A 23,572-nucleotide genomic window follows, 5' to 3' on the forward strand; every position below is an offset into this window, starting at 1 on the left:
ATTTATTTATTTATTTATTTTTTAAAGGTCAAGTCTTCATTTATTTTTGGCTGCGTTGGGTCTTCGTTGCTGTGCGGGGGCTACTCTTCGTTTCAGTGTGCGGGCTTCTCATTGTGGTGGCTTCTCTTTCTGAGGCACACGGGCTGTAGGCGCTCGGGCTTCAGTAGCTGTGGCACGTGGGCTCTAGAGCGCACGGGCTTAGTTGCTCCGCGGCATGTGGGCTCCTCCCGGACCAGGGCTCGAACTCGTGTGCCCTGCATTGGCAAGCGGATTCTTAACCACTGCGCCACCAGGGAAGCCCCCTCTTATTTATTTTATGCGTAGTAATTTGTGTCTCTTAATGCTATCCTGCTCTCTTGCCCCTCCCCACTTTTTTCTCCTCACTGGTAACCACTAGCTTGTTCTCTATATCTATGTCTTTTTCTGTTTTATTATATACATTTGTTTTTGTTCTTTTTTTTAGATTCCACATATAAGTGATAACAGAGTATTTGTCTTTCTCTGTCTGACTTATTTCACTAAGCATAATATCTTCTAGGTACATGCACATTAATGCAAAAGGCAGAATTTGATTCTTTTTATAGCTGAGTAATATTCCATTTTATATATATATATATATGTTTGTGTGTATATATAGATATAGATACAGATATAGATATAGATATAGATCTCACATCTCTAGCCACTCATCTTTTTATGAACACATGTTGCTTCCATATCTTGGCTGTTGTAAATAATGCTGCTATGAACACTGGGGTGCGTGTATTTTTTAGAACTGGTGTTTTCACAGTCTGGAGGTTCCTTAATAAACTAAAAATAGAGTCACAATATGATCCAGCAATCCCACTCCTGGGCATATATCTGGAGAAAACTCTAATTTGAAAAGATACATGCATCCCAGTGTTCATTGCAGCACTATTTACAACAGCCAAGACATGGAAGTAACCAAAATGTCCATTGACAGATGAATGGATAAAAAAGATGTGGTGTATATATATACATATATATATATATATATATATATATGGCTGAGTATATATATAGAATAATACTCAGCCATAAAAAAGAAAGAAAGAATGCCATTTGCAGCAACATGGATGGACCTAGATGTTACCATCCTAAGTGAAATAAGTCAGACAAAGACAAATATTATATGATATCACTTAAATGTGGAATCTAAAATATGATAAGAATGAACTTATTTACAGAAACAGACGCACAGACATAAAAAACAAACCTATGGTTACCAAAGGGGAAAAGAGGGTGGGGGAGGGATAAACAAGGAGTCTGGAAATAGCAGATACAAACTACTATAAATAAAATAGATAAACAACAAGGTCCTACTGTGTAGCACAGGGAACTATATTCAATATCCTGTAAAAAACCATAATGGAAAAGAATATGAAAAAGAATATATATAACTGAATCACTTTGCTGTACACCAGAAACTAACACAACACTGTAAATCAACTATACTTCAATGAAAAATAAATTACTTATAAAAACGAAAGCAAAAAGATTTGGGTTTTCATTTTCTTCGGCTATATACCCAGCAGTAGAATTGCTCGAACATGTGGTAGCTCTATTTTTAGTTTATGGAGGACCCTCCATACTGTTCTCCATGCTGGCTGCACCATTTTACATTCCCACCAGCAGTGTACTAGGGTGCCCTTTTCTCCACATCCTCACCAAATTTGTTATTTGTAGACTTTTTGATGATAGCTATTTTTTGTAACTGAAGATAGTTGATCTACAATATTGTATTAGTTTCAGGTGTAAAGCAAAGTGATTCGCTTATACAATTATATGTATGTATATATCTATATTCTTTTTCTTCAATTCTTTTCCATTATAGTTTATTACAAGATATTGAATATAGTTCACTGTGCTATACAGTAAATCCTTGTTGTCTATCTATTTTACATATGGTACTGTGCCTCTGTTAATCCCAAACTCCCAATTTATCTCCCTCCCACCCCCATCCCCTTTGGTAACAATAAGTTTGCTTTCTATGTCTGTGTTTCTGTTTCATAAACAAGTTCATTTGCATCATACTTTAGATTCCACATATAAGTGATATCATATGATATTTGTCTTTCTCTGTCTTACTTCACTTAGTATGATAACGTCTAGGTCCATCCATGTTGCTGCAAATGCCATTATTTCATTCTTTTTTATGACTGAGTAGTATTCCATTGTATATATGTACCACATCTTCTTTATCTATTCATCTGACAATGGACATTTAGGTTGCTTCTGTGTCTTCACTATTGTAGATAGTGCCTCTGTGAACACTGGGGTGCATATTTTTGAAATAGAGCTTTCATCTTTTTCAATTTGCATTTTCATCTTTTCTGGATATATACCCCAAAATGGGATTGCTAGATCATATGGTAACTCTATTTTTGGCTTTTTAAGGAACCTCCATACTGTTCTCCATAATGGCTGCACAATTTACATTCCCACCAACAGTGTACAAGGGTTCCCTTTTCTCCACACCATTTCCAATTTTTGTTATTTGCAGACATTTTGATGACAACCATTCTGACCAGTGTGAGGTGATATCTCATTGTACTTTTGATTTGCATTTCTCTAATAATTAGCAATGTTGAGCATCTTTTCATGGGCCTGTTGGCCATCTGTATGTCTTCTTTGGAGAAATGTCTATTTAAGTGTTCTGCCCATTTTTTGATTGGGTTATTTGTTTATTTGTTATTGAGTTGTATGAGCTATTTGTATATTCTGAAAATTAAGCCCTTGTCAGTCACATTGTTTGCAAATATTTTCTCCCAGAACATAGGTTGTCTTTTCATTTTGTTTGTAGTTTCCTTTGCTGTGCAAAAGCTTATAAGTTTGATTAGGTCCCATCTGTTTATTTTTGCTTTTATTTCTCTTGCCTTGGGAGACTGACTTAAGAAAACACTGCTACGATTTATGTCAGAGAATGTTTTGCCTATGTTCTCTTCTAGGAGTTTTACAGTGCCCTGTCCTATATTTAAGTCTTTAAGCCATTTTGAGTTTATTTTTATGTATGGTACGAGGGAGTGTTCTAACTTCATTGATTTACATGCGGCTGTCCAAGTTTCCCAGCACTATTTGCTGAAAAGACTGTCTTTTCTCCATTGTATATTCTTGCCTCCTTTGTCGAAGATTAATTGACCATAGTTGTGTGGGTTTATTTCTGGGCTCTCTGTTCTGTTCCATTGATCCATATGTCTGTTTTTGTGCCAGTACTATGCTACTTTGATTACTGTAGCTTTGTAGTATTGTCTGAAGTCTGTAAGGGTTATGCCTCCAGCTTTCTTTTTTTTCCTTGGGATTGCTTTGGCAATTCTGGGTCTTTTGTGGTTCCATATGGATTTTAGGATTATTTGTTCCAGTTCTGTGAAAAATGTCATGGGTAATTTGATAGGGATAACTTAAATCTGTAGATTGCTTTGGGTAATATGGCCATTTTGAATATATTAAATCTTCCAGTCAAAGATCATGGGATATCTTTTCATTTCCTTGAATCATCTTCGATTTTTTTTATCAGTGTTTTATAGTTTGGGGTATATATGTCTTTCACCTCCTTGGTTAGGTTTATTCCTAGGTATTTTATTGTATTGTATTTGCCTTTTTTTTTTTTTTTTTTTAGCTGCACCACGTGGCATGTGAGATCTTAGTTCCCTGACCAGGGCTCAAACCTGTGCCCCCTCCATTGGAAGCACAGATTCTTAATCACTGGACCACCAGGGAAGTCCCTAGGTATTTTTTTTTTATGTGATTTTAAACAGGATTTTTTTTTACTTTCTCTTTCTGTTATCTCAATTTTAGTGTAAAGAAATGCAACAAATTTCTGTATATTAATCTTGTATCCTGCTACCTTACTGAATTCATTTATCAGTTCTAATAGTTTTTGTGTAGAGTCTTTAGGGTTTTCTAATGATAGCCATTTTGATAGGTGTTAGGTGATATCTAATTGTGGTTTTGATTTGCATTTCTCTGATGATTAGCAATGTTGAGCATTTTTTCATGTGCCTATTGGCCATCTGTATATTTTCTTTAGAAAAATGTCTATTCAAGTCTTCTGTCCACTTTTTTATTTGGGTTCTTTTTTTTATATTGACTTGTATGAGCTGTTTATAAACTTTGGATATTAACCCCTTATCACTCATATCATTTGCAAATATTTTCTCCCATTCAATAGGTTGTCTTTTTATTTTGTCAATGATTTCCTTTGCTGTGCAAAAGCTTTTGAGTTTAATTAGGTCCCATTTGTTTATTTTCTTCTTTTGTTTCTTTTGCCTTAGTAGACAGATCCAAAAAAAATATTGCTACAATTTAAGTCAAAGAGTTTTCCTCTAGGAGTATTATAGTTTCATGTCTTACATTTAAGTCTTTAATCCATTTTGACTTTATTTTTGTACATGGTGTGAGGAAATGTTCTAATTGCATTCTTTTACATGTAGCTGTCCAGTTTTCCTAGTTCCACTTAGTGAAGAGATGTCTTTTCCCCATTGTATATTCTTGTCTCCTTTGCTGGAGATTAATTGACCATAAGTGTTTAATTGACCATAAGTGGGTTAATTTCTTGGCTCTCTATTCTGTTCCATTGATCTATGTGTCTGTTTTTGTGCCAGTACTGTGCTGTTTTGATTACAGTAGCTTTGTAGTATAACGTCTGGTTCTGGACTCTTGTTTGCTGAGAGATATTTTTATTACAAATTCAATATCACTACAAGTGATTGGTCTGTGCAGATTGTCTGTTTCTTCTAGATTCAGTCTTGGCAAGTTGTTTGTTTCTAGAAATTTATCCATTTCTTCTAGGTTCTCCAATTTGTTGACATATAACGATTTGTAGTATTCTCTTATGATTTTTTTGTGTCTCTGTAATATCAGGTTTAAGTTCTTCTCTTGCATTTCTTATTTTGTTTATTTGGGTCTTCCTTCTTTTCTTCTTGATGAGCCTGGCTAAAGGTTTATCAGTTTTGTTTATCTTTTTTAAATAACAGGTCTTGCTTTCATTGTTCTTTTCTGTTGTTTTTTGGGGTCTCTTTTATTTATTTCCTCTCTGATCTTTATGATTTCCTTCCTTCTGCTAACTTTGGGCTTTGTTTGTTTTTCTTTTCTAATTCCTTTGGATGGAAGGTTAGGTTGTCTATTTCAGATTTTTCTTGTTTCTTGAGGTAGGTCTGTATTGCTATAAATGTTGCTATTAGAACTGCTTTTTCTGCATGCCATAGATTTTGAAGGGTTGTGTTTCCATTTTCATTTGTCTCAAGGTATTTTCTGATTTCCTCTTTGATTTCTTCATTGACCCACTGGTTTTTTAGTAGCATGTTGTTTAGAATCCACAGGTTTGTGTTTTTCCCATTTTTCTTCCTGTAATTGATTTCTAGTTCCATTTTCATACCACTGTGGTTGGAAAAAATGCTTCATGTAGTTTCTATGTTCTTAAATTCATTGAGACTTGTTTTGTGGCCAAGCATGTGATCTATCCTAGAGAACGTTCCATGTGAACTTGAACAGAATGTATATTCTGTTGTTTTTTGATGGAATATCCTATAGATATCTATTAAGTCCAACTGGTCTATTGTGTCACTTAAGACCACTGTTCACCTACTTGTTTCTGTCTGGGTGATCTGTCCATTAATGCCAGTGGAGTATTAACGTCTCCTAATATTATGGTATGGTTGTCAATTTCTCCCTTTAAGTCATTAATATTTGCTTTATATGTTTAGGTGCTCCTGTGTTGGGTACATGCATGTTAACAAGCATAGTATCCTCTTCTTGTATTGATTCCTTTGTCACTACATAATGCCCTTCTTTGTCTTTGTTATAGACTTTGTTTTAGAGACTGCTTTGATTGATATGAATATTGTTACCCCCACTTTCATGTCCTTTGCATTTGTGTGAAATATCTTTTTTCATCCCCTCACTTCCAGTCTATATGTGTCTTTAGCTCTGAAGTGAGTCTCTGATAAGCAGCATTTGGATGAGTCTTGTTTTTTTTATCCTATCAGCTACCCTATATCTTTTAATTGGAGCATTTAGTCCAGTGACATTTAAAGTAATTATTGATAGGTATGTACTTACTGCCATTTAATACCTTTTTTGGATTGTTTTCGTAATTCTTCCCTGTTCTTTTCTTCTTCTTTTAGTTTCTTCCCTTGTAGTTTGATGATTTTCTTTTTTTTTTTTTTTTCTTTTGCTGCACCGCATGGCTTGTGGGATCTTAGTTCCCCAACCAGGGATCAAACCCACACCCTCGGCAATGAAAGCATGGAGTTCACCAGGGAATTCCCTGATGATTTTCTTTAATGGTATGTTTGTGTTTCTTTCTCTCTTATTTTTGTGTATCTGTTGTAGGGTTTCGATTTGTGATTACCATGGAGTTCATGTATGTTGACCTATAATTGTATTTATATGTTGCAAACACATTCTAAAAGATATACGCTTTTTACTCTCTTCCCCATACTTTTTAGTTTTGATGTCATATTTTACAACTTCATGTGTATCTCTTTTCTGATTACAGTAGTTATACTAGATTTTACTTTTTTTGTCTTTTAATCTTTGTACTAGCTTATTAAAGTAGTTGATATCAGCTTTTACTATATATTTGCCTTTACTAGTGGTATTTTTCCTTTCCTATAGATACTTCTTGTTACAGCCTTTTCCACTTAGAGAAGGATTTTAACATTTCTTTTAGAGTCAGTTTAGTATTGATGAACTCTTTCAGTTTTGGCTTGTCTGAAAAGTTCTTTATCTCTCCTTCAATTCTAAATAATAATCTTACTGGGTAGAGTATCCTAGGTTGCAGGTTTTTCCCTTTCAGCACTTTAAATATATCATGCCACTCCCTTCTGGTCTGCAAAGTTTCTGCAGATAAATCAACTTAGCTTTATGGGGGTTCCCTTGTATATCACTCTTTATTTTTCCCTTGCTGCCTTTAGAATTCTCTCTCTTTAACTTTTACCATTTTAAATATGATATGTCTTTGTATGGGTCTGTTTGTGTTCATCTTGTTTGGGACCCTCTGTGCTTCCTATACCTGGATATCTATTTCTTCCTTAGGCTTGGGAAGTGTTCAGCCGTAATTTCATTAAATACATTTTTGACCCCATTCTCTCTCTTTTCTGCTTCTGGGACCCCTATAATGCAAATGTTGGTATGCTTGATATTATCCCAAGGAACCCTTAAACTGTTTTCTTTTTTTTAATTTGTTTTTCTTTTTGCTGTTCTGATTGGGTGGTTTCCATTATTCTATCTTCCAAATCACTTATACATTCTTCTGTATCACCTAGTCTACTGTTTACTCCTTCTAGTGTGTTTTTCATTTCAGTTATTGTATCCTTCAGCTCTCACTTGTTCCTTTTTATATTTTCTAGATCCTTGTTAAAATTCTTACTGTGTGTATCTATTCTTTTCCCTAATTCAGTTAGCATTCTTATTACTAATGCTTTGAGTTCTTTATTTAGCAAATTATTTACTTGTTTCATTAGTTGTTTTTTTCAGGGGTTTTCTCTTGCTCTTTCAGTTGAGACAAATTCCTCTGTCTTCTCATTTTGCTTATCTTTCTCTGACTCTATGAAATTAGATGAAACAGTTAACTATGTTAGCCTTGAAGTGGGTCCTTATATAGGAGCAACACTATACAGTCTGTTTTTGCCCAGTGGCTTTGGTGGGAGAGCTGGATTTGATGTCACATCATTCATCAGGGTGTGCTGGCAGCTCTCAGCTTGGTAGGAGGTGGGGCTGGACATGTGAGGGCTAGGGCCTGAGCCAGGTGTGACGTGGTTCTTCCCCTCTGCTTTGTGGCTGTCACTGCCCTGTTAGGGGTGGAGTCGGGTCCCAAGTTTCTGGATTTGAAACCCTGAGGGTCTGGTCCTAGCTGGCTCTGTTCTCTTTAAGTGTATGCTCTTTCCCCTCCCAACACCAGCACCCTCAGCCTCAGGGAGGAGCAGTGTTAGAGCAAGAGGGGCCAGTGTGGGTATTTGGCAAGAGTGGGGCATGGGGTATGGCGGTCTAGCCACCATCAGAGATGTGGTCTGCCTCTGATGTGCTGCCTGTGATCACCAGCAATTGTTGACCCCTCCTTGTTCAGACTCTGCTTAGGGTTTGAGCCACCACAGCATCTCACAGCCAAGATTTTTCCTTGGTTATGGAAGCCCTCACTCCAGTGTGGAGCTGCAATGCAAGGCAAATGATGCTGGAGTGTTTAGTTGGCTCAGGCTGGGGTACATGCCAGGGCAGTCGCCAGGAAACCAGTCAGCCAGCCACATGGTCTCAATCTGTCCTTTCCACCTGCTTTATTTTATTTATTTATTTATTTGCCACACTGCATGGCTTGTGGGATCTTAGTTCCCCAACCAGTGATTGAACCCAGACACTCAGCAGTGAAAGCAAGGAGTCTTAACCACTGGGCCACCAGGGAATTCCCCCACCCTGCTTTGGAAGCAAGCAAGCTTTCTGCTAGTCCCCAGTTAGTTTTCAGTAAGAACTGTTCCACATACAGATGGATTTTTTATGTGTTTGTGGGGGGAGGTGAGTTCCGTGTCCTCCTACTCTGCCATCTCCATTCCTACTCTGCTAATTCTTTGATCCTGTTTATATTCTATTTTATGTCTTCTGATTGTGAGCCAACAAGAGAATTTTGTGAACTCTGGCATAAAAAAGCAATAAATATTACTATGCATTTAGCCAACAATAATAATTATGAAGCACTTACTTTCTGCCAGACACTGTGCTAGGCCTAATGGAGATGATAATACTTGAATACATGCTTTGCTTTGCCTCTTTACACATTCCACCACCACCTCACACAGTCCCTAACCTAGTTCTCTCCCATAAATCATTGCTAGTTCTTAGATATTTCATTAAAATTTAAATGGTATTTCTTAGTGAAAAAGCAGAGGGCAGGAAACAGAACTTTTTCGTTGTCACCAGAAAACTGGAAAGCTCAGGATGAAGAAGTGGTAGAAGGGAGTGGCTGCAGGGGCAGCTAACATTAGACAGAGGGGACGTGGGAAAGAGTGGGTGGGTATATGCCCCAAGCAAAGGAGTTACTGGACAACAGTCCCATGAATTATTTTGTGGTGCCAAATTCAAGACTGTTTACTTTATTCTGAACCAATCTCACTCTGGCAACTCAAATTCATACCATTATCTCCAGGAAGGATTTGTGCAAATATAAAACCAAGGCTGGAAAAAATTGCTCAGACAGCAATGTATCTGCATAAATGCAAAAGATATTCTTTTATGTAGTGGCCTAGCATTCTATAAAGTTCACTGTGAATGCAGATCTCAAAGTAGTCACTCAGATACAGTGATCAGTGGCCATTATTCCAGGTCCCTGAATTTGAGCAACTCATGGAGGAACAGGGGATGTCTGAGATCTACATCATCTATTGCCTTTTTAAAAATCTGAGGCTCGGGACTTCCCTGGTGGTCCAGTGGTAAAGAATCCGCCTTCCAACACAGGGGATGTGGGTTTGATCCCTGGTTGGGGAACTAAGATCCCAGATGCCACAGGGCAAATAACCCCACGTGCCACAACTACTGAGCTCACGTGCCTCAACGGGAGAGCCTGTGTGCCACAAACTACAGAGCCCATGCGCTCTGGAGCCTGTGCGCCACACCTAGAGAGAGAAAACCCACACGCCACAACTAGAGAGAAGCCTGTGCGCCACAACGAAGAGACTGCACACTGCAACAAAAGATCCCACACGCTGCATCTAAGACCTGACGCAGCCAAACAAACAAACAAACAAAATATCTGAGACTCTCAAACATCAGAAAACATTTATTAAACATAGGTACACTCAGCACTGTGCTACACTCAGGATCACAGAGATGGAATCACCCCTCTTCCCTCTCACATGTGCCCTTATTCAGTAAGCTCCCTTTTTGAAACTATTTTTCTCATCTCAAGCCTATCTTGAATATTTTTGAATATTTTGAAGTTTAACTGTGATTTTTTCCCCAATCTCTAATCCCTCCAAGGACACTCTTTGTGAACCTAGAATGAAGACATAAAAACTGTGCTATCCCTACCAAGGAAAAGTCCAGCCTGTTAGCTCCCTAAAAAAAGAATCTGGCTTGGTATTAAATGAACTTCTTGCTTACTGAGATTTCATAAAATGGTTCAATAGGTTAATAAATATTTCTCTTATTAGATTGAAAACAGGCAAGATGGTTGTCAGAAGAATTCCCTGTTGATTTAAGGCAATTCGGAAACAAATAGAAATATATCTGATCCCACACTCCTGATTTCAATTTCTCTACCAGATGCGTAGGCTTCTCCAAAATCTTTATCTCCATCCCTGAGCCCCAGATCCACATTTTTAAAGCCTACTAGACAGTGCCACCTGGAACTGGCTGGTGCCTCCCAATGAATATGTTTAAACCATATCAACCCTAAATCTTCCTAGTCTCCCAAGCTAGACCAGTGGTTCTTAACCTGTGAAACAAGCACCTACAACATCATGGAGTCAGTAGGGTACCAAGAGCAAGCTGATGGACGGAGTCAGCCCCAGGTGCAGGCAACAAGAGTATGCATTGTCTGTAGAGAATTTAAAAAGAATAATAAAACTGGCCAAAAATCAGTCAGCAATTTATTATCCCTATGCACCAGCAATTCTGAACAATGTCAGGGATAAATTATCCCTCCAAAAAAATATCCTATGGGTCCAAATTTTAAACATTGCCATGGTTACTTTTGAGTTTTAATAATATTTATTTAAGCTTCAAGTTGAATATTTTTACTACTTATCCTTCAGTGAACATCATATTCTACACAGAATTTAACTCAAAAAACTCCCAGTTATACAATTGCCCCCAGACACAAGTGGACTCGGTAGCAATTCTCATTCATTTAGAGAGTAAGTTGCAAAGGTCCAGAATCGTTCCAGATTACTTCAAGCACCCTTCATGTCTCCAGCCCCTGTGGTAGTACATATTCTCATGTTTAAATAGTAGATTTGAGATAATGTGGTAATAGTGTCTTTTTTAGATTATTTATTTATTTATTTTGGCTGCGCCAGGATAGTCGCGGCATGCGGGATCTTTGTTGCGGCATGCGGACTTCTTAGTTGTGGCACGTGAACTCTTAGTTGCAGCATGCATGCGGGATCTACCTCCCTGACCAGGGATTGAACCCAGGCCCCCCGCATTGGGAGCGCGAGTCTTACCCATTGCACCACCAGGGAAGTCCCGATAACAGTCAGCTCAGCTGCCATAACAAAATGCCAAGGGTGGCTTAAGAAACAGAAATGTTCTCACAGTTCTGAAGGTTGGAAGTCTGAGATCATGGTCCATTTACAGTGAGGTTACAGTGCTCTCTACCTGGCTTACAGACATCAGCCTTCTCAGTGTGTCTTCACAGGTCAGAGAGACACTACAAGCTGCTTGGCCCCTCTTCTTAAAGGGTGCTAATCCCATCATGAAGGCCCCATCCAGGTTTCAAATATGCTAGGTATACCACTGCATGGAGTAATTTCAAGGAGTCTAGAAATTTGTATAAAAAAAACAAATATTATCTGCAAGCTGAATAAATAGAACTCACATTGTTTATGTAACCACACAATATGTGTGATTATACATATTACTATATAGATGTCTACAGAACTTCCACTGAACACTGCTGTGTCCTATTTGACCTCAGCTTACTCTCTACTAGAGGTAGGAATAAGCACAAATTATTTAGAATGTTTTAAAGGCTTTGCACAATATCTTTCAGTCTCCATCCCCACCCCCAATCACCCAGCAATCTGACCACATGGGTGTGTTCAAACCCTCATTAACTTTCTCCTGTCCATGAGTAAGTGCTCCTTTTCTGTCTGATTTGTTCTTTCCCAACCTCTTTACAAACTACTACTTATTCATCAAGATCTAATTCAAATGACCCTCTTTAGGGAACTTGCTCTTGAGATATCATGCTCTACTTAGTTGTTCCCTCTGTTATGCTCTAAGAGCTTTTGTTTAAATCTGCATTTCAGTACTGCTCATTAATTGTGAGCATGAGACAGTTAAACAATAAACTCTGAAAATTTTTACTTTTACAGGAAAAATAAGTGTATTTCTCCACAATGGGGAAACAATCTTCATCCTGGTCCCTGAATCCCTTAGTGTCTATAGTAAACACACTCTAGGGTGGCCTTATGATTCCTTCCTCCTTACTGTTCATGTCCTTGTATAATTCCCTCCCCTTGAGTTCAGGCCAAACTGTGACTTGCTTCTAACAGCAGAATATGGCAAAGGTGATGGGCTACTACTCACATGATTATGTTACATTATATCACAAAAGTGAATGGATTTTGCAGATGTAGTTAAGGACCCTGGTCCCTAATTAGTTGACTCTGAGTTAATCAAAAGCAGTATTGTCCTGGGTGGGCTGACCTGAAAGAGGGCCTGGAGGTCAGAGACTCTCTCTGGCACTGGCTGTAAGAATCAAGCTGCCATGAATTCTACAGCCTCAAGGAAATGAGTTCTGCCAACAACTGAGGAGGCTTGGAAGCAGGTCCTTCCCCAGTAAAGCCACCAGAAGAGAACATGACCCTGCCAATACCTTGATTTCAGCTTTGTGAGTCCCCAGGCAGAGAACCTAGCAAAGCTGTGTCTGGACTTCTGACCTGAAGAAACTGTGATAATAAATAGAGGCTGTTTTAAGCTGCTAATTTTATAGCAATTTGTTATACAGCAATGGCAAATGAATACAGTGGGGTTTTGCACATAACAAAATCTCTGACTCAAACTGGCTTAAAGGGCACAGAAATTTATTTTCTCATGTAGCAGGAAGTCCAGAAGTACTTCAGACTTCAATTTGGTTTGTTCAGAGGCTCAGTTCTGTCATCAAAGATCCAGATTCTTTGCCTCTCACCACTGCGCTATCCTAAGTCATAGTTGGTCCTCAGGGTTGCAAGGTGGCGTCAGCAGTCACAGGAGTCACACTCAGAAACCTTCGGAGGATAAAAATAAAGTGTTAATTCATACGCATTCTCATGAAGAGTGAGGAAAATTCCCAGAAGCACCTCAGCAGACTTTCCTTCAGGTCTCATTGTCCAGGATCACTCATCCATTCCAAATCATCCCCTGACCAGGAGAAAAGGATCACCTCAGATGGGTTCCATCCAACCTGGCTGCCCCTGGGACAAATGCGTGTGTGGGGCAGCTAGATACTTGAACTAAATCGGAGTTCTGTTAAGGAGGAAAGGGGAGAAAGGATCAGCATGTCTACTGCAAGTCCCAGCCAAAGAGTTACTCTACAAAAAAGACAACATGTATAAAACCTCCCACCCAGCAGTCCAGCACTGGCAGAATGAATTATACCAGAGCAGCTAAAAGATGGAGGCAGAACTGTCGGTGAGAATGTAAATTGATACAGCCACTATGGAGAACAGTATGGAGTTTCCTTAAAAAACTAAAAATAGAACTACCATACGACCCAGCAATCCCACTACTAGGCATATACCCTGAGAAAACCATAATTCAAAAAGACTCATGTACCACAATGTTCATTGCAGGACTATTTACAATAGCCAGGAGATGGAAGCAACCAAAGTGTCCATCGACAGATGAATGGATAAAGAAGATGTGGCACATATATACAATGGAATATTACTCAGCCATAAAAAGAAACGAAATTGAGTTATTTGTAGTGAGGCGGTTGGACCTAGAGACTGTCATACAGAGTGAAGTAAGTCAGAAAGAGAAAAACAAATACCGTATGCTAAGGCATATATATGGAATCTAAAAAAAAAAAAATGTACTGATGAACCTAGTTGCAGGGCAGGAATAAAGAGGTAGACAGAGAGAATGGATTCTAGGACACGGGGTGGGAGGGCGAAGCTGGGGCGAAGTGAGAGTAGCATCGACATATATACACTAGTGAATGTAAAATAGTTGGCTGGTGGGAGCAGCTGCATAGCACAGGGAGATCGGCTAGGTGCTTTGCGATGACCTAAGGGGTAGGATAGGGAGGATGAGGGAGGCTCAAGAGGGAGGGGATATGGGAACGTGTGTATGCATATGGCTGATTCGCTTTGTTGTGCAACAGAAACTAACACAGTATTGTGAAGCAATTATACTCCAATAAAGATCTATTAAAAAAAAAAAAAAGATGGAGGCAGAGAAGAGGCTGGCAAAAAAAAAGAAACTATTGCTAATAGCAAGCGCGTTTGTGGAACATTTTAACAGAAGTTAATGAAGACATTTAAAATATTAAGAATTGGCACAAAGACTGAGATTGCTCTGTAATCAGTGATAAGAAATCGAGACAACGAAGTAAGAACCTGGCAAGGAGCAAGAACATTCCAAGAGACATAAAAGATGACAAAACAAATGCCAGAAGAACAGAAATCCAACCAGACACACTGCCTAAGGGTTTTCATCTGTTCCATAGAGAGAAGTGGAAATTAGTACCAAAACTTTCTCCGCATAGTATGTGGTTATGTGTAATAGTAATTTGCATATAATTATCATTAGTCTATGGGCTTGAGTCTTAAGTTTAATAACTCCTCATGGTATGGTTATAGATAATTTATGTTAAAATATTAGAGGCGTAAAAAGGAAATTATGTGTAATTATGCTTTTAATGAATTACCTTAATCAAAACAAAACGAAATTATAAAAATATTGAAACTACCCTGCAAAACCCAAGACACACAGAACGTGCCCTCCTTTAAATAGTAGGTAAAAGACATACATGTATCTAATAATCACATCGTACACCTTAAATCTACATATATGTCAATAATATCTCAAAAAAGCTGGAAAAATAAATTTTAAAATTAAAGAGCCATGGAATCTTCTCTAAAAATCTTTAAGAAATAAATCTGACTAGGATATCCTTTTATTTCTCTGAGAATGCTGGCTGCTCTCTTAGGGATATAGGCAGGAATATAAGTGGGTAAATTATGGGGCAAGGAAGGAGGGAAGAGGGTCTAGATAGAAGTAAAGTGACTTCTGACTTTTGCCTGGTCCCCCTTCCAATAAAAGATTAATGGTACCCAATGACCCAATAGTCCATTGATCTGCCATTGTTCCCATTACCCTCAGGAAATGGTGGCTGACAGGGATGCAGAAGAGAGAAGTAAAACAAGTTGAACTGAAGGCAGCTTCTTTCCACAAGCAACGAGGCTCTTATCTCCTTTTTGTCACTATTTCTGATTGTGCTACTGGCTGTGGATCTCAAAGTCTAGCCAATTCCCTGATCTCACCATAGCCTGACGACCAGGGTCTAACCAGTTTATGTGCTTTCTAGGACAGTTTGGAGTTTGGGGATGAGGGGTATTACTTTGTCCTCTTACACACTGGAGCGAGGGAAAGAAAGAAACAGAAAAAGAGAAAAAAGAGACTAGGAGGAAAAAGAGGGCTGCGTCCGGGGTCATCCCAGCTTTTCAGGTTCACATTGCCCGTCCAGGCCTGGTTGAGCCCTGGTAAATGTATGACCAGCGTCTTGATGGTTGCCGGCACCTCGCGGAGTCCTCACACCAAAACAGGCAGCCCTGCCTAGCTCAGGCAGGACGCGGATGCCGAGAGCTGTTAGGCACAATACGGCCGCCAGAGGGCGTGAGCGCCTCAAGTCCACGCGCGACGGCGTCGACCCAACCAGGAAGGAAAGGTGGTCGGCCTCCGAGAGGTGGTGGGCCCCGCCTCGGCCGCGAGCTGCCGGCCTCCGCGCACTGCGCGCCCGCCCTTCCATTCTCATCCGCAGAGGGCCCCACCCCGATCTGTGCTTGCAGGGTGACCTCGACGCCCGGGCGGAGTCCGAGGGCGTTCTCAGCTCCGCTCGCTCCTCGCCGCCCCAAACTCGCTCCGAGCCGGAGGCCTGTGGGGAGGCGCCGGCCGGGTTTTCCGAGGGGGACGCCCAGAGGGCCAGGCCCGGGGTCAGCCCGCAGGCAGGCGCCGCGCTCCAGCATCCGGCCGCCTCGTAACAATGGCCCGAGGGGCTGCGGACGCTGTGGCGGGCGCGGAGGAGCAGGGGCGCCGGGGCGCTGGAAGCCCCGCCCCTCGGCCGGCTCCCTGACAACGCGGGCGCGACCGCGCAGCCTGCTCCCCGCCCCTCGGCGCCCCGCACCAGGCGGGGCCGGGGCTAGATCGCCGCCGCCGCCGCTGCTGCTGCAGCTGCAGCTGCTGCTCTGCAAAGAGGGGCCCGGGGCCGGGCTGGGGTGCCCTCCCTCCCACGTTCTCCCGCCGCTATGAGCCAGGGAAGTCCGGGGGACTGGGCCCCCCTCTATCCCACCCCCGGACCCCCGGCGCCCCCCAACCCCTTCGTGCATGAGTTACACCTCTCTCGCCTCCAGAGGGTTAAGGTAAGGTATGGGCGGGGGGCGTCGGAAGGACTCGCGGGGATAGAAAAAGGAGGCCTTTTGGAGCCTTGATACAGATGGGGATGGGGATCCGGAAAGGGGGTGGGTGAGAGGCTACGGGGCGGGAGTCAGGGGGTGCGCACGTGGGGGCGGCGGGGGGTGGTCGAGGAGTCCTGGAGAGGACGCGGGCTTGGGCGATAGACAAGCTGAAGGTGTGTGAGAACTGACTAGGTGAGGATGGAGGATTGCAGGGGACCCAGGGGTAGGGGAGGTGGAGGACGCTGGAGACTGCGGATTACATCCTGCGGAGGCCGATGGGCTAGGATGGAGGTGGAGGCCACAGATAGCGGGGGTGGTGGTGGGGGTGCAGGGGCGTGCTGAGCGCTTCTAGGAGGCTCTGACTTGGAAGAGGTTTCTGGGCCCGGAGCCTGAAACCCCGTGCTCTTCCAACGACCCCTCCTTTCCACTACCCACCCACACCCCCACGCACTGCAGCACCTCCCGCTGGGGTGGGGGGAGGGAGGTGGAGAAGGGGGTTGGCTACGGGAAGTGGAGGGCCGGGCCGCACCGGCCTGGGGAGGCTGGGGAGTGGTATGAGAAGGGAGCATCCAAGGTTTCTGTTGCCTTCACCTCCCCTGAGGCCGGCTCCTGGGGCTCGGTTTGTTTACCTTCAGTCTCCCCAGGGCAGCCCATGGAGTCACCCTGGCTCCTGGCAACCCCTACCCTGTGGAGCAGGGCCGAGATCTTTTCTCGCCTTTCCCCCAGTACTGGGGAAGTGCTGCTGGGCAGAACTAGAGACTGGCCTGGGTCTGAAAAGTAGACCTCTCTGTGTTTTCCAACCCTCTGCCTCCCAGACCCGAAGTGGAAAGAACTATGCACCTGGTTTCTGTTAGACGTAGGAGCTATTTATGGAAGGGGGTTGGGGGAGGAGGAACTATCTCTAGCCTACTCTACATCAGGCACAGTGCTGGGCGCTTTCACACTAGTTATCCCTGAATCCTCTTAACAGTCTTTCAGTTTTGTTGGTGTGATGGGGACCAGCTGAAAGACAGGAAAGTGAGGCCCCTGATCCCATGAATCTCTTATCCTCTTTCCCTCATTGGTGACTTCATCCCACCTTGGGTTCCAGTCCCATATCCTGGTCCCACACTACGTGTCTCCTGATATACAGGGGTAATGGCCCTCTGCTCCTGGGTCCATCCTTGTGGGAGAGGGGAAGCCTGGAGGGAGCATCTCAGCCCTGAAGTGGCCTCCTCTCCCACCCTCTGCAGTTCTGCCTCCTGGGGGCACTGCTGGCCCCCATCCGAGTGCTTCTGGCCTTTATCGTCCTCTTTCTCCTCTGGCCCTTTGCCTGGCTGCAAGTAGCTGGTCTTACTGAGGAGCAGCTTCAGGAGCCGATTACAGGATGGAGAAAGTAAGTGAGGAACCAGCCCCCAGAGACCCAGCTTCTCATTTCTCTTCCCTGCTATCCATTCTGCTCCCTCCTTAAGAAGAGGAGGAGGGAGGGTTCCGAAGCTCTCCCACCCAGCCTGGGTAGGTGAGATGAGTCAGCCAAGCTCAGTCCCTGGTACCCAGGACCTCAACTCTAAATTTTGCACCTTGATATGTCCCAAAGTAACCAGAGACTTTAGCCCCTTTGCCAGGTAATAGAGGGCAAAAGAAGGACACCTGCTTTCCTGGGTGTCTGAGCCTGGGGGGTGAGTGAAGGTCAGGATCGCTGTCGCCGCTGATGCCCAGCCTTGCCTTGCAGGACTGTGTGCCACAGCGGGGTGCTGGGCCTCAGCCGCCTGCTCTTTTTCCTGCTCGGTTTCCTCCGGATTCGAGTTCGGGGCCAGCGGGCCTCTCGCCTTCAAGCTCCCGTCCTGGTTGCTGCCCCTCACTCTACTTTCTTTGACCCCATTGTTCTGCTGCCCTGTGACCTGCCCAAGGTTGTGTCTCGAGCTGAGAACCTTTCTGTTCCTGTCATTGGAGGTGAGAGATTAAGAGGGGTGAAGAGGAGAGATGACCACTCTGGGCGAAAAAGACAGGAATCAGAGACTCTGGAGAGAACTGGCCCCAAGGGGGGAGGGAGAAGTTAGAAGGGATATTGCCTGATGCTGGCAAATGAAATGCAAATTAACACCATTTGTGAAAGCAACCTCCTAGACTTTGAGCTCTGTGCTTAGAAGAGAGCAGGGAGCTCTGCTCAGTTCCCTAAAAGGGATAACACACCATGAAAGGAGGGTCCCCAGGGCAAAGAGATAACCAGGAAGCATCTCCGACTGTTGAGGAAGGGGAGGTTGCAGGTGTTACTACCCCTGGGGAAGAACCAAGTGACTCCTTGTATCCTCTCTGGACCCCAGCCCTTCTTCGCTTCAACCAAGCCATCCTAGTATCCAGGCATGACCCGGCTTCTCGGCGCAGGGTGGTGGAGGAGGTCCGAAGGCGGGCTACCTCAGGAGGCAAGTGGCCCCAGGTGGGTAAAAGGGTCTTCAGACCTCCTCGCCTTTTATGTGCTCCTGAAGAGGCTTCTTTTTCCTCTAGTCCCCTTCCACCCACCTCATTCTGGTCTCTTGATTGTTTTTTTTTTTTTACCCAGGTACTATTCTTTCCTGAGGGCACCTGTTCCAACAAGAAGGCTTTGCTTAAATTTAAACCAGGTGAATAAAACAGCAGTGGATGGTAGGGCTGTAGGACAAAGGAGCCCAGGATTTGGAGAAGGACTCTGGAATAACCCAAGAAGTGGAGGGGTGGGGGAGGGAGGAAGACGGAGCCTCCTAGCTGACACTGAAGAGTCTCCACGAGTCGGAGAAAATTATAAATGAAATGGAGCAAGGCCAGATCTCATTGTAGAGCTGAGCCAGATGCCTATACTTCATGCCCTCTAGCTACCTCCAGTCTCTAACCTCTGCCTGGGGGGTGGGGGTGGAAACGGGATTTAGGAGCCTTCATCGCAGGGGTGCCTGTGCAGCCTGTCCTCATCCGCTACCCCAACAGTCTGGTGAGTCTTAGTTCGAGAGTGGGGAGGGGGAGCACAAGTCCACCCGGGATGGGAATCAGTGAAAACCGCTTGTGCCACCAGGGGATGTGCATGTGGGGTGGGTCAGGGTCAGGGCCTCTGCTCCAAAAGGATTGGCCAGTTCCGGGGAAGAAGAGTCATGCCTTTCTCCCCTCCCCTCTGCTTCCCACATAGGATACCACCAGCTGGGCATGGAGGGGCCCTGGAGTGTGAGTAGTGGTGTTCCTGGGGTGAGGGTGGGAAGTGGGGTCCCACAGAATTCCTGGTGCATCTTCCACCTTCCAGACAAGGTGAATAGCCCTTCTTCGTCCTGGGACTGAGAGAACTCTCAAAAAGGGGATGCCCCTGTCCCTCTGTTTTGTTCCAATCTTCTGCTATAATCTGGAAGTGCCTTTAAGCTGTCCCACCTAATCATTCCTGCTGTAATCATAGTGACTTTTGACTTACTTTCCTAGCTTTTCTCGCTCGGTGGTCCACACCACCCGGCTTGCCTCTTTTCCTCTGCCGGTTACTCAGACCCCCTCGCCTGCACTTCTTTCCCTGGCCTAGACCTGCAGTGTTCTCTCTCTTATCCTGCCGCCTTTCTGGCCCCTCTGCCTCCCGGCTGTATACTCGTCCAGCTGACCGTATGGCTAATAGTTTATTTTTGTATCGGTGGACAGTACTTTGCCACTCCCATCCTTGGGGTGCGGGGAGCCCATAGTTAGAGATTGCTGAGCCTCTGAGGTCTCTTTTTTCATAGACTCAAAGTCCTCTGGCTCACAGCCTCTCAGCCCTGCAGCATCGTGGATGTGGAGGTATGACCCCCGTGGGCTGGGTGGGAGAGTGGGCATCTACTGACCCCGGAAGCTTTGGGGGAAGAGGGTAGAAGTGGTCACCCCTAGCTTTGAGGTCCTGGTGAGAGGTCTCTGTGTGTGTGTTTCAGTTCCTCCCTGTGTACCGCCCCAGCCCGGAGGAGAGCAGGGACCCCACCCTCTATGCCAACAACGTCCAGAGGGTTATGGCACAGTAAGTATCCCACAGGGTATTTCCTAGAACAGATATACAGGGCAGAGGAACCACAGGATGGGGAGGAGGGCTGGGGTTTTGAGGCACACATGGGGGGAGGGGAACGGCTAGGGCAGGGGGAAGGGCTATTGGACCGCTGAGGTGGGGTAGGGGAGAGTGAAAGGGGCCTGATCTCTCCATAGTCGGCAGGCCAGAATCAGTAATGAACCCTCAGATGAGTATTCTGCCTCATTTCCCCTGCTTTCCATCCCTCTTCATCCTGTAGGGCCCTGGGCATTCCAGCCACCGAGTGTGAGTTTGTAGGGAGCTTGCCGGTGATTGTGGTGGGCCGGCTGAAGGTGGCATTGGAGCCGCAGCTGTGGGAACTGGGAAGGGTGCTTCGGAAGGCTGGGTAAGTGACCTTGAAGGTGAGGGTATGGGCAAGAGAAAAAAAGGAGAAAAAGGAGAATGGGTAGGAGGAAGAAAAGAGTCTTTAAAAAGAAAAAAAAAAAAGTGGGAAGACAGAGGAATTTTTTAAAAGATAATGGGGTAAAAGGAAGGAGGAAAAAAGAAAGATACGTAATAACCCCAGTGACAAAAGTAGGAATGGCTCTCCAGGGACTGAGTCAGAGTACATCTTAGAAAAACACCACATATACCCGTGCTGAGGCCAGGGTCCTGCTGGGTGATGTGTCCAGAAGGAAACTGAGTCAGCTCTGCACCTTCAACAATTCCCTTGTAGGCTGTCCCCTGGCTGTGTGGACACTGAGGCAGAGCCAGGCCGGAGTCGAATGATCAGCCAGGAAGAGTTTGCCAGGCAGCTACAGCTCTCTGACCCCCAGATGGTGGCTGGTGCCTTTAGCTACTTCCAGCAGGTAAAGGGGCTGGGATGCTCAAGATTTAAGTACACTGTCCGAGGGGCCGTGTGGATGGCCCATTTGGAGTCTGGGCTGGATGCTCTAGCAGCTATTGTTAGATGGACATCTTCTGAGGTCTGCTGGGAGATTCATTTTTTATATAGAGAGTGTCCAGTGCATTGAACAGCAATGTTTTACTCATTGCAGGGAAGAACAATGGAGAAATGATGGTCAATGAGGTCCATAAATTTCTGAGGCATTTTAGAGATCGGCAGAGATGGGGATCATATGACCTTGTGGGGCACTGGGGGGAGGGTTAGGTGGGAAGGTGACATACAGAGGAGACAACATTGGACAGGTTAGACAGTTAAGGGTTTGAGACCCAGAAGTATCTGTAATACTTGGGCAGATTTTTAAAAAATATCCCAGAGCTTCTCTGGGGGATTCCTGAACTTTCTCAAGAATCTTGGTGAGCTGTATATTTCCTGGGATTTAACCAGGTTGTCTTGTCGAATTATAGTAACCCCAGAAGGTTCATAATGTTTATGAACAACTCCCAGTGGTCCCAAGGAGTTCTTTTTGACCTAAGATGCAGACCATGGTTCTCAACATCCTCTCAGGGAACAGGGAGTGATCCAGGTGTGCTGATTCCTTGGACTGGGGCAGACAGTCCCTGAAAGGAGCTTCCCATCATAGCCTGTAGCAGAACAGAACCAAAACCCAGGTGCCCCAGTCCCACATAGATCTGACACAGCAGGTATCCTCAGGGAGTTTTTTGGTAAGAAATTATGCCAGTGGCCCCCTTTTAGTTTGTTGGACCCGTTCTCCCACATAGGCCACGTCAAAAGAGAACCAGTTTTTCCAGCTTGGGGTCCAGAATGCCCTGATAGTATATCAGAAACTTGATGGTAACTTCAGCATACCTGAGGGATTCCATCGTTCCTAGGAGATCCCTTTATAGGAGAGCTTTGTCACCAGGCAAACCCATGCCCCGAGAGAACTGTCCGAGATCCCGGAGAGTTCAGGGCTCACGGTTCTGAGGGAAGTGGACACAGGGGTCACCCCCAGGCCTGACGAGAAGAGGGAGGAGCTGAGATCCAGAGCAGGAAGGAGGACATGGGGTTGGTCCCTGCATCGCCCTGGTTTCTCTTCCACCCTCCAGGATGCCAGGGGTTTGGTGGACTTCCGAGACGTGGCCCTTGCGTTGGCAGCTCTGGATGGGGGCAGGAGCCTGGAGGAGCTGACTCGCCTGGCCTTTGAGGTATCAGGACGTTGGGGTGGGAGGCACGTGGAGGCTGTGCTTCCCCCGCCCGGAGGCCTGTGTGGTGCGCTGTCTCCAGGTGCCTCCGGATGGTAGGCGCTCAGCGTCCCAGGGCCACACTGTCTGAACCGCAGAGCCCCAGCGTCTCTGCCGAGGCCTCGCAGGCGACGGGAAGAAGGCAGCAGCCGTGACGATTATATTCAGAAAGGGCCCAGGGGGGCAAGAGGCCTGGGCTCCACACTCTTGGAAGAGGAGAAGCCTGTCAGACGGACGTGCGGGGCGACGGCACGAGGAGAGAGCTTGACTCGCGTCCCTTTTCCTCCCAGCTCTTTGCCGAGGAGAAAGAGGAGCAAGCCGAGGGGCCCGGCCGCCTCCTGTACAAAGACGGCTTCAGCACCATCCTGCACCTGCTGCTGGGCTCGCCCCACCCTGCCGCCAGGACTTTGCATGCCGAGCTGTGCCAGGCAGGAGCCCGCCAGGGCCTCTCCCTCTGTGAGTCATGGCCTCCCAGGCCCCGTGCGGGCACTGGGCTGGGAGGGAACAGGACCGGCAGCCAGCCTGGGGGAACAGGACTTCCGAGGGGCAAGGCTGGGAGGAACCAGCTGGGGAGGCAGAGGATGTCAACTCGGATTTGAGACGGTGAGGCTGAGATGAGAGGGAACAGGACGTACCAGTTCTGAGAAGAGAGTTGGGGACCTCTTCCTCTCCTCCTCAGGTCTTTACTTTCCCGTCTCGCTCTTGCCGTGCAGGTGAGTTTCAGGACTTCTCCGTTCACCACCCGCTCCACGGGAAGCTCTTCGGCACCTACCTGCGCCCCTCCCAGGCACCAAACGCCTCCTCCCCAGCCAGCGCCCCTGCTCTGGCCAACGGGGCCGCGCAGGCCCCCAAGCAGAAGGGCGACTGAGCACCTCGACCTCTCCGGCTCGCACCCGCCCCCAGACTCAGAGCAGCGCCAGAGGCCACCCCTGGGCCTCAAGCCCGTCTCTGTCCTGCTTGACTTTTGGTTATCGTTGTTGGTTTTTTTAAGTTGGTTTTCATTTTTTGTTCGTTTGGTCTTATTTTGTAAGAAACTATTTTATATATAAATATATATCTATATCTATTTAAAAAAAACGAAGCTCAGTCACATTGGCGGTATCACTAACTGGGAAGGAAAGGGACTAATGGTTGCAGGCCGCCC

At 45.0% G+C, this 23,572-nt stretch overlaps 2 protein-coding genes across 3 annotated transcripts in view; one reads left to right on the top strand and one right to left on the bottom strand.

The window, feature by feature from the left end:
* LPCAT4 (lysophosphatidylcholine acyltransferase 4) overlaps positions 1–23,451 on the top strand; it is a 162,631-nt gene extending 139,180 nt beyond the window's left edge. Inside the window, exons 1-14 of one of the 2 annotated variants that reach the window (XM_082384985.1) lie at positions 16,042–16,292; positions 17,561–17,703; positions 18,040–18,260; positions 18,632–18,744; positions 18,868–18,928; positions 19,211–19,269; positions 19,462–19,496; positions 20,030–20,084; positions 20,213–20,295; positions 20,561–20,686; positions 21,017–21,149; positions 22,294–22,392; positions 22,719–22,884; positions 23,142–23,451. In XM_082384985.1, coding sequence (XP_082241111.1) covers positions 16,179–16,292; positions 17,561–17,703; positions 18,040–18,260; positions 18,632–18,744; positions 18,868–18,928; positions 19,211–19,269; positions 19,462–19,496; positions 20,030–20,084; positions 20,213–20,295; positions 20,561–20,686; positions 21,017–21,149; positions 22,294–22,392; positions 22,719–22,884; positions 23,142–23,296 — 1,563 coding nt within the window. In that variant the 5' untranslated portion in view covers positions 16,042–16,178 and the 3' untranslated portion in view covers positions 23,297–23,451. Of the gene's footprint in view, positions 1–16,041; positions 16,293–17,560; positions 17,704–18,039; positions 18,261–18,631; positions 18,745–18,867; positions 18,929–19,210; positions 19,270–19,461; positions 19,497–20,029; positions 20,085–20,212; positions 20,296–20,560; positions 20,687–21,016; positions 21,150–22,293; positions 22,393–22,718; positions 22,885–23,141 lie in introns of those variants that run through there. The other variant, XM_082384986.1, reaches the window with a different exon arrangement.
* Positions 310–16,183, bottom strand: LOC309625495 (uncharacterized protein). The gene is made up of 3 exons (XM_082385110.1): positions 15,705–16,183; positions 13,094–13,176; positions 310–12,938 (listed from the first exon to the last, which is right to left on the bottom strand). The coding sequence occupies exons 1-3, from the start codon at positions 15,897–15,899 to the stop codon at positions 12,890–12,892; spliced, it is 327 nt and encodes a 108-aa protein (XP_082241236.1). The 5' UTR covers positions 15,900–16,183; the 3' UTR covers positions 310–12,889.
* Positions 23,452–23,572: the final 121 nt, after the last annotated feature.

The sequence above is a fragment of the Balaenoptera borealis genome (genome assembly GCF_965194805.1).
Source record: "Balaenoptera borealis genome assembly, chromosome: 3".
Lineage (NCBI taxonomy): Eukaryota > Metazoa > Chordata > Mammalia > Artiodactyla > Balaenopteridae > Balaenoptera > Balaenoptera borealis.